This window comes from Epinephelus lanceolatus, chromosome 14 (genome assembly GCF_041903045.1).
Source record: "Epinephelus lanceolatus isolate andai-2023 chromosome 14, ASM4190304v1, whole genome shotgun sequence".
In the NCBI taxonomy this organism is placed as follows: domain Eukaryota; kingdom Metazoa; phylum Chordata; class Actinopteri; order Perciformes; family Serranidae; genus Epinephelus; species Epinephelus lanceolatus.
Genome location: NC_135747.1, coordinates 28,665,158 through 28,683,658, shown reverse-complemented (window position 1 = coordinate 28,683,658; position 18,501 = coordinate 28,665,158). Strand labels below are relative to the sequence as shown.

At 40.9% G+C, this 18,501-nt stretch overlaps 1 protein-coding gene across 1 annotated transcript in view; it reads right to left on the bottom strand.

Moving 5' to 3' along the window:
• The window catches only part of uxs1 (UDP-glucuronate decarboxylase 1), a 55,985-nt gene that overhangs the window by 2,734 nt on the left and 34,750 nt on the right, over window positions 1-18,501 (bottom strand). The window contains exons 10-14 of the mRNA XM_033617481.2: window positions 15,131-15,250; window positions 13,569-13,612; window positions 3,804-3,864; window positions 3,607-3,664; window positions 530-633 (exon numbers count right to left, since the gene is read on the bottom strand). Coding sequence (XP_033473372.1) covers window positions 530-633; window positions 3,607-3,664; window positions 3,804-3,864; window positions 13,569-13,612; window positions 15,131-15,250 — 387 coding nt within the window. The remainder of the gene's footprint in view (window positions 1-529; window positions 634-3,606; window positions 3,665-3,803; window positions 3,865-13,568; window positions 13,613-15,130; window positions 15,251-18,501) is intronic.

Here is an 18,501-nt window from a genome sequence, read left to right as displayed (position 1 = left end):
GGGGATTTACAGTCACACACTGATATGGTCTCCCTTATAAAAGAGATCATTGACCTCGATGGGACTTACCTGGTTAAATATGAGTTAGATAAAAAAAATATGGATAGAATGTTGTAATAACTGTGTATTTACACTCTGCTACAAGTAGCAGCAGTGTGAGGTGCTAATTCTAACCCTATTTAAAAAAATATTCACGTTTAGGTAAAACACTGCAGCCACTTGACGCTGTCACTTTCTACCCAGCTGTCCAATCACAGGGGAGGAAGGGCAGGACAAAGAGTCTACCACAAAGACCAACTGTCACATCGCAACAACAATAATGGAGGAGAAATCAATACTAAATCCACATAGACTGGTGGGCCCATCCTGTCTCTCCCTGCGTTCCTGAAGTGGATTTTTCTTCCTGTGTGCTGACCCTTCTCTTCAAGAGCACTCAAGTGTTTTCTGGAGTCTCATATGACAAAGACAGTCCTCGAGCACACTACTACCTCGCTCTTTAAAGTGTGCGTGTGTCATGTGTCACACATACCACCGGCTCCCAGCCGAGCATCATCTTTGCTTTCCGGATGTCAGGTCTTCTCCTCTGTGGGTCGTCCTGGGCCTCTGGAAGGAACTGGATCTGACTTCGGCTCACTGTGTGTGTGTTAGAGTGAGAGTTAAAGTGTGTGCGTGGGCACGAGAGTGTGTTCATGACCAGGTACAAGTGTACAGAGAGAAGGACATGTTATTATTCCTCTGACTCCTGCTGTCATTACTGCTGGTGAACATGTCACATAAACAGTTTTGAAGGTGAGAGATGAGACACGGCAGATCAGTGACTCTGTGTGTTGTGTGTTGCGGTGGCTTCATGTGTGGGTGCAGTAACTCTGCCAGAGGTGGCTGCACCTCCCAAAAAAATTTAATTACACCCCCTGGCTCCAGGAATGGCTCATTAGATCACCACAGCTGTGTTTGGGCTGCTTGCTTTTTCCCCTTCATGTAGAAATTATTCATAGTTTAAAAAAACAACATAATGCAAAAAGGAAAAAATGTGTTTTATTGTTCTCATTTTTAAGTGCTGTAAGACAAGTTTATATTTAGTCAGTGGTGCCCAACTGGTCCAGCCACGGGTTCCAGATTTTTACTTAGTCATTAGCTCAAGGTCCACACAGTTAAATAAATTCAACGTCATACTTCCGTTCAGCCATGTTGTTGAGCTAGTTTGCTGTCTCTGTCAAGTAGCTGTCTGTTAGACACTTGCCCCTTTTACACTGCCAGATTTTCCGCGAATGTTGGGCCGTTTTGCCAGCAAGCTGCGAGCGTTTAGACACACAGAGCCAGCTTGGCGAGTTGATCAGAGGTGCCCAATTTTCCACCTTGTAGGGTAGACATATTGGCGGAACCCTTTTAGTTTAAACAGACCAAGGCGGCCTTCCGTTGATGATGCCACACGTGCGAGCCACTGGTGGTGGATAAACAGGAAACAGCTGATAGCAGGAATTAGCGAGCAGCTAGTAGCAAGAGGGAAACGCAAACCTGACAGACACTGTAACGATGAGCAACTGGGGACACAAGGAATTGCGCGCCCTCCTTGTACTCGCAAACAAAGAGGCCATTAACCGTCAGATGACAGGGACGGTGAAGAACAGGCCGACTTAAGAGAGAAAGCACAGAGCTCCCGAAGGACTTACTAGCTGTGGCTTCCCTCCCACGTCACTGTTTACGTCATGCTGAGCTACACGTTTTGTTACTTGCTCACGTCCCCCATTGCCCTGAAAAAGGCTCATTCTGTATAAACAAAAGTAGGCAGGCGGCATTTTGCTGCACTCCCCAATTTTGTTTTTATACTGCCAATGCTGAAAAAAGACTGATTGGGCTTTCCTGCAAATTTGCACAACTCCTATCTAAAAAGGGCTACTCACTCCACAGCAGGAAACAGCACTTTAAAATAAAAGCTCAGCACCAGAAATTCACCGTACTTAAAATCAGGGCTGTGCCATATCATCTTGTTCACGATAATACCAGTATATATTTTTTTAATATCATATGAAAAATTCATCTTGATTTTCGCGATAATTTGACATGTGTCACGTGGCGTCATACTGTTACCCACGGCAACAACAAGCAAGAACTGCAGTGGTTCCAAAAAGAGGAGCAGCTTCAGTAGTGTGGAATAAATTGTGGCGTCCTGAATGTTTTATGAACGGCCCTGCACTTCTCAGACTCTTTTAGTAACTTACCGCTCAGAGGGAACTCATTCAGCGGCTCCTCTGGCAGCAGCACAGCGTCTCTCCCTCTCCTCTCTTGCTGTTTGCACACGGGAGTCTGTGTGATCACGGCTCGACAAAAAACTACATATATGTGAATGTGCGATAGTTGTGGTATCATAACAGCCTGTCACAGGTTACAGCGTGATGATTAGAGGAGAAATGGAAGAGCATAAAGGTCCAGGTGGAAAAAAAACAACTCAATCATTTAAGATTTTGCTAAAAGAAGTAAATCACCTGTTGATATTTATAGATCCCAGGGGACATTTTTTTTGGGGAGCTGTTTAAATGTGTCATTTGTGGTAGATTTTATTTTGTTGAACTATTAATATTGTAAACAGAATCTGAATCTCACTCTGAGTTACTGTTGTTGTTCACAAACTAAAGAAATGAGAGATAATTTTTGTTTAGTTTTACTGAATATTTGAAGGCAAGCTGTGAAACTGTATCACTTATTTTGTACTGTGGACCCATGACCCACTATTGGACTGCGACCCACCAGTTGGGAACCACTGTATTAAGTCATCTAGCAAAGTCAGACCTGTGCAAACTCCTCTCATTCATTGTCTCTCTTTATCACGGTGAATGGGATAATGTAAATATAATTACATTGTGTATACAGTATAATGACTGCAAGATACGGCTTGATAGCATGAAACACATCCATTGCTACAATAATATCATAGAAACAGATCCACTTCTGGACCCTGTTTTACCATGTTTTTGTGACTAATGGCAACAACAACCGAGAAGAACAACGATTGCTGAAATTGGTCCAGTATTGAACGAGATGAAACAGGCTGCATTGTGCTCCCTACAGGGAACTGAGCACGGTCAGCACACATTCACTAAAAGTGGTTGTTTCAGCCACTGACAGGTTCAGATTATTTTAAGTGTCTGACAACATTATGGAAACAATCCCCATAGAGGGTGACCTTTTTGTTGTAGAGTTAGATCCTTTTTGTTTAACCAGGAGCAGCTCCACAATCACAATCATTAAACCCACCAGCCTCCATTTGAATAAACAGCACACTGGTTAAATTGCAGCCTATTTGGACGTTGCCAGCTGCCGCGCTCTCGTGCAATACTGCACCAATTTCAGAAACTGTTGTTCCCATTAGCCACTTACACACAGAAACACAGGAAAATAGGGTCCAGGTTGGAAAATATCTTTGCTGCCACTGAAAACAGAATGCATAAGACAGAACAGACAAAAGGACAAGTAAAGCTGGAGAAGGACAATAAGAGATGTGCAGGCAAGTAAGCAATGTTTGACTGTGCAGGGACAAGAGATGGCACGAGTCAAGAGTTTTTAGAGACACACACGAAGACAACTTTCTCGATCGATCAGACGCCTTACCGACAAGACTTTTGATGAGACGAGCAAACTCCAATATGGTGTGTTCCTCCGGGTTCCCCTGCAGGCAGATTTCATAAACTTCCATCACATCAGTGTAAACATGAGGCCGACACATACGCCAACTCAACTAGTAAATTATTTGCCTACGCTGAATTCGATTTCAATCTATGAAACACAGCAGGGCGTGATGAACTCACCAGATTGACTGGACTGCTGATGTTGCTGTTCATCAACAGCACAAGGCCATTCACCAGATCGCTGGAGGACAAATCAGACACAGAAGCAAGGACATTAAAATGGAGTCCGTCTTTTTAAATTCTACTCTGTAGCTTTGCTTTGTGTGAGGGACGATGCTTCAGCATGAGGTCTACATGCAGAGATTTGATAATGAGAACATGATGTATATTGGACATGTGACAGGGGTGCGTGATATGACCGAAAATTAATATTAGGGTATTTTTCACTATTTGGAAAGTGACGTTATCTCTCAATATTACTTTGACGTTTTAGGGAGGAGTAGCCTGTCCTGTGCCTTTATGAAACTGATAGGGCTGCCCCCCCAGTAGTCCACCAAACTTTAGTCGACCAGAGATGTCATTAGTTGGCAAGACTATATTGGACGCTTAGTCCAAATGAAAAAATGTGAGGCTCTATCAGAAGCTGCGCCTTGTCAGAAAAAATCAATACCTTTATGACTGGACCATGTGTGAATTTAATTTGAAAGGACAGACACAGGAAGAGGCCACGCTCAGCAGTCAGTCAGGAGTCAGGTTAATTTCCAGGGCTGGTACCTGAGGTTATCACACAGGCTAGTTACTAACATGTCGGGCAGGAAATCCAAAGTGTGGGATCATTTTGAGAAGATGAAGGACGAACCCAAGGTGATATGTAAACTCATCTTCATTGGTCGACTACAAACATGACGTATCATCTGAAACATGGAAGTAGCTACATGCCCATTAGCCCACAGCGTCATTAACAGGCGGCTCGCTCAGTGTGTGACGTGCACTTGTAGATAAAATATAGGCCTATATTAATGAAGGTTCATTAGTACGATTTTGTATTTCTCTGTAATGTAGCACAGTGTTAACAATGTTACTGATACTATTCTTTCTCACACCTTCAACTCAAACCATTGTGTTGCCCCGCCCAAAATAAATAATTCAATAATTAAATCAATGTCGTAAACATTCTGGCGACTAGTCGACTTATGGCCCTAAATGACAACTATTGGTCGACTAGGAAAATTCTTGGTTGGGGGCATCCCAAGAAAATAAAGTTAATATTTTGATGATAGGGCCCCATGTACAAAGGCTATGTCCTTGTTGCAGCAAAGGGCCACAGGTTTGATGCCAACCTGCAGCCCTTTGCTGGATGTCATCCCCTCTTTTTCTCCCTCTTCCACTCTGGACCCATCCTGTCCAATAAAGGAAAAATGAAAAAAAAAAAAATATATCTTCAAAAAAAATATCCTTATCAAGCAGACCCGAGATTTGCAAAACCCTCCAATTTTCTATAGAGGTACAGTAGTAAAAGGTTAGAGGTAATTTTTCTCTCCACACTGGGAGTCTCTTTGCAGCTGAAGCCCTCGGCTTGGTTGACTGTTGCCTTTTGTGAAGTGTCATTGTGAGAAAACCCTTTGTGTAAAATATAATTGAACTGAGAACACCAAAGCACCAAGCACATTTTTTTAAATAAAAACATGCTCATATTCATTTAGATCTTGAAATTACCAGTATACAACAAAAATGGTAAATGGACTTGCACTTGTAAAGACGCTTTTGAGTTTTCCAATCACGCAAAATGGTTTGACATTACCATTAACACATACATGCATACACTGCTGAGCGAGGCTCCCATACAAGGTGCAACCTGCTATTCAGTCACATTCACACACAATCACAGGGAGCGAATTGAGGGTCAGTATTTTGCTCAAGGACACGTCAGTATGTGTCTGAAGGAACTGGGGATTGAATTCTAAATGGTAGACAACCTACTCGTTCTCCTGAGACACAGCCACCCACCCAAAACTAAAGCTGGAATCTAACAATTCAAGAAAAGTGCAATAATGGATCTAGTATTTTTACAAACACAAACTAGAACTCAGACGAAACCAGCCATTCATGTTCTTTGCCAGAAACACAGTCTGTCAGCAAGGAACCGGTGCCATGTATGCATCAGATGTTGCTAGCCACCTGGGATGACTATGATGCTGGTCTAACGCCAACCCCTAGAGTGTAACATAATAAAATTCACATAATTTCTAAGATGACCTAGACCCTCTACTGCAGGATACTCAACTTGCTTTGCCCGAGGGCCACTTTTGCAAAACAACAGGAGGCCAGGGCTCATTAATTAACAAACATTAATAATATTTATCAGTACATATGATGAATGAATCGCCTGGTTTAACCTTTTGATGTTGGCTGTCCTTACTCATCTTTGCCAAGAGGCAAATCCAGTCAGTTTAGGTGTACGAAAGGGAATTTCCAGGACATGAGGACATTTGGGACATAGGCGGGATATCTGTCTGGAGGTCCGTTGTAACCCTCCCCTGGTTGTATGCTCAGTGCTTCCCAAACACAAGCATTTTCTCTGGCTTTGAGAAGAGCATAGATAAGTTTGACTTTCTGTTGATTTTTAAGGTTGTAGTGAAAATGCATGTGAACGCTTGTCCCAAATCTGTCTTGTCAGAGTCTGTTTTGGGTGGAGGCATATGAGAAAAACTTCAAAAACTTCTTCATAAATTCAAGGTGATATGGCATGACTAAATGATTTAGCAGATGGTCATTTTGTGTGTGAAATATTCCTTTAATGCCTTTTTTATCCATTTTTACCCTTCAAGTACAAAAAAATATGCTGTGTGAATCAGTTTATTTTCATCGTGAATTACAAACCGGTTGGCAGACCACCTGGCACCACGCTGGGGCACCTATGGCTCAGGAGGAAGAGCAAGCTGTCCTTAAATCACAAGGTTGGCGGTTCCCTAGCTCCCCCATACCTGCATGTCAAAATGTCCTTGAGCAAGGAACTGATAGGCAGGCCACTGGTGTATGAATCTGTGTGAATGGGTGAATGAGCGGAAATTGTAAAGCGTTTGGCCAGAGAGGTAGAGAGGCCACATAACTGTAGTCCATTCATAGTTTACATCATCATAGTGGAACACATCATTCCAAGGCCAGGTGGGACATGGCAGCTGCAGTATGTACTCTCTCTTCATGTCTCATTTCCTGCAGCAACTCATGCGCAACAAAAGTTTTCTTTCAATGTTGCCAATTAGTAGAATGTGGAGGCTCATGCACAACTTCAATAACCTGTGGACAGGTGTGTGAGAGGAAAAATGTCCCTAGGTAAGAGATGAAAATTCCTGCACACTGTCATTTACTCGCAATAAAATGTATTCAAGAGAGAATTAAATGGTTTTTTTGTTGTTTGTTTTTTTGTCATGCATACCATTATACCCATTTAGCCTGGGTTTTACACGACACCATAAATTAATATCAGATCATTTTAAACAAACTACAACAAAATTCATGAATTACTTACGATACATATAATGTGTAATTTTAACCTTGGGGCGAAATTAAAATAAAGCCTTATTCAACTCCCCTTCTATACATGTTCTATACAGTTTCATTTAACATTGGTTTCGCACATAATAGGTGAGAAAAAAAATGAAAAAGGGTCTGCACGCTCTACACTGAAGCCTGTTCCCCTGTCTATTTGTGTTTCCCATATTAGACAGCGATTGGCTCTTATATTAATGACATACCTAATCAAGCTTGCCCAGCAAGTTTTAATCTCAGATTTTAGCAAAATGCACAGACATCACCCCCCAGTAGTCAGTATAGTAGTCAGTATAGTCGAGGTCAGACATTTCAGTGGACATAAAAAGAAGATAAGACACTTTTGCGTGGAAGGGGACTTTAAATATTCCATCTCGCCTTTTCCCAGCGTGACCACATGATGTCTGCACACACTATTCATTAGTGCAATTCTGTCAGCGTGCATTAGACTTTAACATTAGAAGGTGCCCGCGAACAGAAATAATGATACAACATGCTACCTAACCTACCACAGGTCGGGGAATAAGGGATGCTGGTCTGCTATTAAAGTTTAATCCTAACACTGCTACATATACAAATCACTGAGCTATACTTTCTCCCAAATGTCACATTTGCATTCACGAACATGTTTGTTACATACTAAAGGAGATGGTTTTTTTTTAACATCCCATATACACCAATGAGGTGTTGACTTAATATTCAAAACACCTCTCAGTATAATGCCATACACGTCAACAAACTAAAGCCTTTAAAATGGCTATCAAGTTAAACCAACACTTTCCTACAAAACATTTTAATATAAACTACCAGGATTTATTGCAAGGCTGTAACATATGGCTACGTATGCAAATGAAGAAATACTTTAACCATCATAACCCCATAACACAAAAAGGGAATAGCTACAAATGATGGATTTATTTTCATAAATATTTTTCTGATTGTTGCACATGATCAGGAGCCTCATTTATAAAACTGTGCGCAGGAAAGTGACTAAAGGTAACATACGAACAAAGTAAAGAAAGGGCTTACATACACAAATATCCTGATTTATAACAGTGTGCACGCATGTCCCATGCCAGTTTCCCTTTATAAATCTCAATCAACTTGACATGTGTGTAGATAAATATCTTAAGCCCCGTTTCCACCAAACACTTTCAGTACGGTACCTTTGGAACCAACAGTAACCCTTCAGACATGGTACCTAGACCCTAGTGTTTCCACCATAAACAGTACTCCTAAATATGGGCGGGGTTGTTGTCACTCACTGCTCCGTCCAGCACTCACTGTATTTCCTCATTACTGGTAACACGGATGGCTGCATGTTTATCATCCACAGAACGAGGCTGCACGCTGACATTTTCTGAGCAAGATAAAACAGGCTGCAGTGAGAGTCTCTCTCCATGGGATATTTAAAAATAGCGGGTTTGTGCATTTAGCCCTTCTCAGGCAAGCTCAGGGGTTTAGTGTTACCGGAGCCCACAGGAACGACGCTCCACAACGATTTCTTTTTCTCTGAGTGAGGACTGGGATAAATGCTTTCCTGGTCAAAATGAATGTGTATAAACGTTTAAAGATCTGCCCATTAATAAAAGTATATGTCATATAAAAACTTAAGTAATGGTCAAAGTTGTCACAGTGAAATTTAAGGTGTGTTGATGGATTCACATCGTCAACTCATGCATTGAGTAACATTACAAATTAACGTTCCACCTTAAAAGTTGCTGGCAGTCTGCCCAGTGAATTAAGTTATTTTTTTCTCCAGCTGCTGTGAGAGGCAGCAAAACATCCTTGCATAGTATAGTTACAGTTACTAATAAAACTCTCCACAGTATCAACAGTGGTTACGTGAGCCTCAAAACCAGCCACAACTCAGCCCTGAGCAGAGTGACCGTCCTCTATTGACCAATCAACAGACTGCAGTGTTCACAGCTCCACCTTTTAGTACCAGAACAACAGAGGGGGGACCAAAATTGGTACTGTACCCAACAATTCCATTGGTACCATCCACAACTTTTCACAATGGAAACGGGAAAAAAGCACAGTGTACCACTTGGTGGAAACTGAGCTTTTGTTTTAGGTGCCTTTGCCAAAAAAGAGACTTGAAGCGTAAATCAAATTTTCAGGTCTCGTGCGGGTGAAAAACTTGTCTGATTGGCTTGCAGTATAGACAAGGTGAAGGTTTCCACCTGGCTCTATTGCACTGCGTTAAGGCTGCAACCGGTTTTGTTCAATCCTCCGTTGTCAAGAGGGGCTCTCTCAGCTCCTGTGGCCTCGCTGCTGCTGAAACGAGATGCACTTTATCACCCAGATGCGCTCTCAGGTACATATATTTGGCACCAACTCATTTAAGGTGCACTCAGTAGTACCGATGTAATTCAGTCTGTACCCTTACAAGTAAAGAGTTCTGTACCCAACCCTGTACTCAAGAGGTGAATAGCTTTAAAGAAGGAGCTGTTGTAGCAGCATAAGGAGGTGAAAGCAATGCATTTCCCCAGCTACTGGCAGTGTTAGTGGGGGACCTCTGACAATCTTTCTGCTCAGATTTTTTGCTTTGATGGAGGAAACGTGAAAGCTAAGAGCACATGCTGCAGACTGCAGCAGTATGTGCAATACTGGGTCAGGACAAGAGGTGTAATGCTGAATTTCTAAGGCAGAAATGATGACCCCTGTCTTCTGAGAATAATCTCATCCCATTTTAGGGCACTGAGGATTGTAGAATGTGGTCGGAAAAAGCGGGCACTCCTTTTCAATTCCCACAACCACTTTTTGAAAGCAATCCTAGAGGAGCAACAGAAAGCATCCCTGGCCTTCGTACACATATAATACAAGATTTTCATGTCGTTTGTTTCAGGTGTAGAACATCTCACCTCAGAACATATCGTGGGGCCAGTCAATACTTTACTACAGTCTGAAACACAGGCACCTGTAGTACCTGTAGCAAGCATTAGCCAGCAAGAACTTTAAAAGTAAGTAGGTTGCAGCACAGAGCAATGTGCACTTTAAAACAAATGTAGCAGCACAAAGAACTTTAGGAATTTATCTTACTATGTATGATCATTCATTCATTCATTTTCCGTAACTGCTTATCCTGCTGGGGGTCACGGGGGGCTGGAGCCTATCCCAGCTGACACTGGGTGAGACTCAGGGTACACCCTGGACAGGTCAGCAGACTATCACAGGGCTGACACATAGAGACAGACAACCATTCACACTCACATTCACACCTACGGACAATTTAGAGTCACCAATTAACCTGCATGTCTTTGGACTGTGGGAGGAAGCCGGAGTACCCGGAGAAAACCCACGCTGACATGGGGACACCATGCAAACTCCCCACAGAGGGCTCCCCCACCCCAGGGTTCAAACCAGCATCCTGGGTTGCTGGTTTTTAAAGCTGACAAACAAACCACAGAATCTCCATTTAATTTACAGACTCACATGAATTTAAAGAAAAGGAGCTTTTCTGTTCTCTTTTCTTGTCACACCTGGACTGTGACGCTGTCTTCAAAATTATACCAATGTGATATTTACTGTCCTAGACGGCACTTGGACCAATCCACCATAAATGGACATGGTTATCAGCAGTACCAGATGTCCAAGTTTTAACAGAAATTACCAGGAAGCACACCTCAATTAACTGAAATTAGTTTTAATGTTTGCTATTTGACAGACGGTGATTACTATAATTCAATTTGCTGTCTGAGATAAAACTGAACATTTGATTATAAGTGTTTTTAATTAGCAGCTACCAACAAGGAAGAGTGAGAATGTTATTTCCTCTGTTTTACTTCTCTTCTCGTGATTTCTTTCAGCTCTGCACTTCTTTCCCTTGTCTCCTCGGCTTTATTTGTGACACACAGATTAATTAAGTAATTAAGTATTAAGTATTACTCGATCTGGACTCATAATGAAGGTTTCATATCGCCCATAGCATAATTTCAATACACCTGCATTCTCAAGGCTAGTGGTGTCAAGATCTTGCTCCATTTAATTTTAATGTTGCCCAAGTCCACTTAATTCATTATGCATTTTCCTGATGTCAAGAGCAGTGTAATCACATCCTCATGGAACTTAATGACAACTTTCATTTATTATTCTGAATATATTTTAATGTTTGATTAGCTTTACAGTGTTTATTGGTTAGCTCTGATGAAATACACTTGACAACAGCAGCTAGCCACTGACTTAAAAGACAACACAACTAATTGGCTTTGTCTCAATATTTGCCACTTTTAAGACTTGTCTTCTAGTTTATTCTCTTTATGTAATGGCACCCGATGCCTTTGTGTGAGCGGAGCACAGTTTCCTGCAAAGACATGGCTCCTGTAATTTTCTAGATATGAGATGAACTAAGTAACAACCTGCACAATATTAAAATTCAGCTAAAGATTATGTGAAACAAACACCCAAATCAACATCCACCTAGGAAATAAAATCCCAATATCATCAAAAAAGCGTTCATGTGTGAGTAAACACTGTTTATGTGCTCTGTCTGTGGTCAAATTACATTCAAGTCATAAACACTGTTTACCAGCAAATTTTAACAGAATGCTTCTAAATTTTATCATTAAAATTTGATAGAGGAGGAGCAGATATGATTGTGGGTCGGGGAGGCTTTTCCACATAAATTGTTTAACCAAATCATTTCAGGCAGGGGTGTACAAACTAGTTCATGAGCAACACACAGCCCAATTGGATCTCAAGTGAGTCGGACCAGTGAGATTGGACCCTTTGGTGGGCTGGTTCTGGCCCCGAGGCCGTATGTTCGATACCCCTGATTTAAGGTTTTCCCAGACTTTCACTTAAAAGGACAGCTCACCCCAAAATCAAAAAGGCATATTTTTCCTCTTACCTGTAGTGCTGTTTTGGGAGTGAGTCGCCAAGTGTTGGAGATATCGGCCGTAGAGATGTCTGCCTTCTCTCCAGTATAATGGAACTAGATGGCATTCGGCTTGTGGTGCTCAAAGTGCCAAAAAATACATATGAAAAACTCAACAGCAATGTCTCTTTCCAGAAATCATGACTCAGTTACTCAAGATAATCCACAGACCTTGTTGTGAGCAGTTTCATGTAAGAACTACTTTCTTTTACAACCACCAACCGTATAACTACACAGAAGGAAGTGTGCATCTACTACTAGGTCACCTAGCAACACTGAGCTAGCTAACGTTGCAGCTCAGGATAATCTACAGACCTCGTTGTGTGCAGTTCTCACATTACCTTTTCCAATTGTAATGAAAAGACCCAGAGCTGCTGCTTGTCTCCTGAAGGGGTGGGGCACTGGCGAAACCCACATGACACAGATACAGAAAATGAATCTAAAATAAGCCCTCTTGGTTTATCAGCAGTCCCTGGCGTACATCTACACACGGACGAAAGGCTTGTGCTTGTGACAGCACGAGATGTAAACATTAATAGCATCCTCCTTGGCTGAGCTGTAACGTTAGCTAGCTCAGTGTTGCTAGATGAGCTAGCAGTAGATGCACACTTCCTTCTGCGTAGTTGTAAAAGAAAACAGATCCTACGTAAACTCCTCATAACAAGGTCTGTGGATTATCTTGAGTAACCTGGTCATGATTTCTGGAAAGAGACATTGCTGTTGAATTTTTTTAAATGTTTTTTTTGGTGCTTTAACCACCTCAAACCGAGTACCATCTAGTTCCATTATATTTAAGAGAAGGCAGATATCTCTACAGCCGTTATCTCCAACACTCTGCAACTCACACCAAAACAATCTAGACTAATAAAGAAGCACTGCAGGTAAGACAAAAATATGTATTTTGGGGTGCTGTCCCTTTAAAAGAGAAGACCTTGACTTTTCACTGTTTACACAGCACGAGTGTCATACAGTATGGCGGCTGAATGCTTCGAAGAGATAGCGGAGCTTCAAATGCTCCGTGTCTCTGATGTCTCTTCTTCGAACTTATCAAATTAATCTCATTATCGCCTGCGCACAAACCCAGAATAATCTTTAACCTGCCACATACATGTTACTTCCAGGCAGAGACACATGCACACATTGGTATTTAATAATAAACTTCAAAGTCCAATTCAATTTACTCTACCGCCTCATTAAAAATTCACTAGGCCATGTAAGCATCAGCATCCACGCATACCTTTGATATAGTACTTTAAATACCAGGGGAATAATTCACTCTGTTTACTGTGTGGTTGGTCTCAGTGGAGAAAAGACGTTAATTTGATTATTAATAGAGAAGTAACAACTAACACTAAATATACTGTGATATGATATTGCAATTTTAATTGCTGTAATTAATCGAATGTAATTAACATGATTTATTGTTAATTACATCGTGTTTTGTTGTGTTGTTTCATAATTAGGGCGTTGACAACAAAATTAAACATTCTCTATGACAAATACTTCAGCCATCTTACCTTACATACTGAAAGGCTCTTGTTTGGGAACCAGTACCGTACACCTGGAACAACAGAAAACTGATTATCATCTCTGCATGATACACATATGAAGCAAATTAATGTGTTACCATGCATAAAAAAACACTTCTACTCAGGAGACTAGAAAAGTTTTTTTTGTGTGTTTTATCATGAGCAAGTCTACTTGATTATGTTGTGCACGATCATGTTCAGATCATTATAACTCAACAGGTCAGTGCAGTGTGGGGTTTTTACCCAAATCTTAATAAAACTTGGAAAGATGTCTTTTTTTTCTTTTTCTTGAAATCTTATTCTCAGTATTGAGCATCAATCAAACTTGCACTGCGCATTTATTTCACGCATTTGGTCAAAATATAACTTTAAGTCCAGTTGCCATTCTGCCTGTAAGCTTAGATTGAGTGGTTTAGAGGTAGAGTGGATTATCCACCAATAGGAAGATCTGCGGTTCAATCCCTGGCACCTCCAGTCCGCACACAATACATACACAATACACAAGTATTCTTGGGCAAGATACGAAACCCAAATTTCCCCCCGGTGGCTGTTCCATTGCTGTGTGAGAGCGTGTGAATGGTTACTGAGTAGCAGGTGGCACCTTGTACAGTAGCCTTGGCCACCAGTGGGTAAACGTGTGTGTGAATGGGTGAATATGACTCAGTGGTGCGTAGGCACTTTGAGCGGTCGTAAGACTAGACAAGTGCTATACAAGTGCAGTCATTTACCATCTATATGGATCTGTGCAGATATTCATAAATACCAGTTAGTGAGTCGTGTTTTGGGTGGAAAAAAAGAACATGCTGGTTGGATCACAGGTGCTAGATGATAAATGTATTAAAATAAAATGAAAATAATATTTATTTGATTTAAGGTTTTAATCCTTTGACTTCTGACTTTGTGTGCTGGCTCTGTCTTTTGCCATTTCAGTCAGGTGCATTACTAACAGGCATGTTAACTGTGGAGATGTGCTGCTCAATATTAAAAAATAAGCACAAAATATTTATTTGAATTGCACTGCCTGAATAAACTTTGCTTTAAAATACATTATCTCAGTTTCATAAGTTTGAAATGTCCCAAAATGATCAGTTTAAATGTGCGACCTAACTTAAATATTTTAACGGGGCATAGTTATTATAGGATTTGCGGTGTAAGGCTGGGTTGTAAATCTAATTAGTCATATTTGCTGCTGGTGGGGTGGGTGAGATTTTGCACGCTGCAGTTCGGGGGGGCTTCTTTAAAATCAGATGTGTGCAGGATTCTGATTCATATAGGATTACTTTATATGTTGAACAAATACTGTTGTCCATATCAAGAACTCAAGTACTCATGCCCAGCACTATATTAAACCCTATTTAAAATATTCCACATATCTCATTATGCTCAACAGACCAACATCCAGATAAGGTACACTCAAGAGTCTGACTTTTCAGTTTGTTTTTTTCTTTTTCATATCATTAAGATGCAACGACAGTAATCAATCATCATCACACTGAGGCTGATTATGTGCACATTGCCTAATAAATAAGCAGAAATCTTAAAGTGCGTACAGTGAGAGGTTCTCCCTGTAGAGCCTGCAGGATGAAATTGCTGACGACTCGTCCATCGTTCATGTGCATTCTGGAGCCAAACGTGTTGAAGATTCTCGCCACCCGCACCTCTACTCCTTCCTGTGAGCAAAGAAACAACAATTTGGACGACTCATTAGCCATTTATGAACATTGTTTTTCCTTGGTTTTAATGGTTTTTATTCATTATGACTACTTGTTTTATTATTCTGCATCTTTGTAGTTTATTTACAGCATTGTATTTTTAAGGGAACATGAACATAAACCTCATATCAATAAAAAAAAGTGTAGTTTATGCCCTTGAAATAATATGTATGCACGCGTTAATAACTCATGTGCACAGAAATAGCAGCCAGTAGCGGTGTAATGCTAATCTGGATGACACCAATAAATTAGCCTGAAAGTCAAGATAAATGAGCTGGTTTTACAGTGTCCCACACAGCAACACTGTGCACAGCAGCAGAGCCCCTGATGATTAAGATATTAGTAGCATGTATGAATAGCCTGCTGCGCGCCATGAAAAATATAACTCAACTACAAACGAATCATTTGTTGAGTGTCATACGCAATTTATAATATTAGATGCTTACAACGCCAAAGGTGTACACAAGGTATCCAATACAAAAATGTATTGTCATATAATTTTTTATAGAAAAACAGAGAATTTTTTTGAAGTATGGTATGGTCTATGAGTCAGCCAAAATCTGAATCAAGTAGTGGCTGTCACCAAGTCACCCTGTCTGACAAAACATATCTTGAACAGCAAATCCTTAATCATTAAGTTTGTGGTGTGCCCTTTTCCCTTAAAACCATCCATCACTTTATTAAAATCTGTTCTCTGAACCTATCACTAGATTCATAAAGCTAATTACGTCCTCAGAGCTGGAAGGTTGTCTCGCTCCCTCTTGGGATATTGTACGTTCTCCACCTGTAATCTTTGTGATTCATGCCCAATAACTCCTCTTAATTTTGAGCTTCCTGCAAGTCATCTTGGTTTAACATTGATGCATGTCTGTGTGCATGTGTGTTAAGATTTATCACTTGGAAATTTGCCAATGCATGTTAACTCTTAGCAGCAAAATAGATTTAATTTGATCTTAGCATCTGGCCTGGGACAGCACGTGAACATTAGCACCTCTGGTTCACGTGTTCACTCCCCTTGATCAATAGGAGTTGTCCCTCTGAATACAGCACTTGTTTAAATTGTGTCATTTTAAAAGGGTACAATTACAATTTGCATCAAACGCTCCCTTCTCCCTTGAGCCATTTCCTACATCGACCATTATGTGTTGGAAGCAGAGTGTAAGCACCAGGAAAGTGTGACACGTGGCTCTCCTTGCACACTCTCCAACAAAGAATAAATAAATGAGGCCAACTACATCATACATACTCACACAGATCGTACACATGCAGAAACGTACCTTTTTAAAAATATCTGTGGCCTTCATAAGTCAGCCTCATGCATCAATACATGCAACTTCAGTTGGGATGTGAATCCGTTTTAGGTCACATAACATGAATAAAAACATAAAATTTATGTAGATTGCACTCTTGAACATGTGGAACATGAAATTCCACGGCCACACAACCTGCAAATATATTCAGTAAGGTGAGGAACAAGGACACAATGAGGACAACATGATGAAGAGGTCTTGGAAGGTGTGTAAATGTAAAAGATGGTGCGTGCACAGGCACACATGTACCCGGAGGGCTTGTTTCAGTCTTACAACACATCGCAGGTTAACACCAATACTGATTATAATCATAATTACCAAAAGGAATCAGCTTAAAGAAACGATCACAACAGTTTAAATTAACTGAAACAAAGCTATTGCTTGTCACTACACAGGAATGTGTCACGTTGCTTGTCCTTTAAATGCTGTGCATCTGTGTTACTGCATCTACTGATAAGTGCTAAGCATGTTCTCCTAATTGCCTGAGCATAATTAAAACTACACATACATTGCTGTCCATGGGTCACATCTTAAAAGACAGACATCCCAACAAGTATGAATAAAAGGAAAGAGACAAAAATAAATACATAAACAAATAGGAGGTGTAAAAGGTAAATGTAATTGCTGCACGAGATGTCGATGTAATGACCAGGAGATGGGGATTTTAAACAGTTACAGGAACTAATTTAAATACTCACTCAGGGTCTTTTCTTTAGTGCATGTATGTGTCAATGTGACATGACAATTGTTGTTTGCAGCTTACTGTTGTGTCTGTGATGTTTGAATAGAAATGTGCCGAGGTGAAAATGGAGATTCAATTCACAAAGGTGTGGGTGTTCTGTGTGTCAGTACACAATGAATGAATGAATAAACCACACTTCCAGTTTGTTGGGCTCCCTTCCTGACTCACACTGACTGTGAAACCACAATGTCCTTGGTTTGAATTTGAAAAGGGACCTATCTTGTATCTCTCTTCCTCATTTCCCATCTTTTCTCTGCTTTCGCTATCTAATAAAAGCTACAGAAAGAGCTTGCTTGCAGTACTCGCAGTGGCCCCAGCTGTGAGGCCGAAGGTGCAGATTAAGTGGGCAATACTAAATGAGCCTGTAGGAAAGGCCATTAGTGCAAGACTGAGGAGGTGTCAGCATACAAGGCCATGCAGAGTCAGGGCTCTCCAATGTGAGAGAAATGAGTGAAAGAATGTGATAATTTATTAAGAGATACCGGACAGAAAACTGTTGGGAGAAGTTTGCCTTTCTTGGTTAGGTTTGGGTTGAAATGAATCGATTTCTGCCGGAAGACAATCTCCTCACATGTGCTGCCAGAAACTGAGTTCTGATAGAATACCTGGGGCCAGATGTGTAAACAATGTGTACGCACAAAAACCATGCCTACACCTTTTCCCATCATAATCTGGTATTTATAAAGGAAGAATGAGCAGTGAGAATGTGTGCACCTCACGCATTCTTCAAACCGGGGACTGGATTCACAAACATTCTGAGAACACTCTCGGAGAGCTCCTAACTTAGGAGTGTTTTAGGAAAGTTCTCAGAGCAACTCTGAGCAAGGGAGGGACAGAAACTTTCATCTTAGTGAGGAGGTGTGGTTGACCCTGTCGCTAGGTATGATGCAGTCTTTTAACAGATATGATTGGTTGTCACAGACACACGCTTTTGTGATCCTAAAAGGTGTGGACACCCAGTGGAAATGAAATGAACTGCTGACTGTCAAAAAGTTGTCGATGTGTGATCACTCTGCTGATGGAAGGTTGAGACAGACTCAAGTCATCACTGCTGATCGTTGCATTTTTCCAGTTTTCCAAATATCTTTGTGTTGTGATCATATTATTTCAGGCGTTATAACATTGTTGGGTTAGGTGGGAAATGCGTGCGTACCACT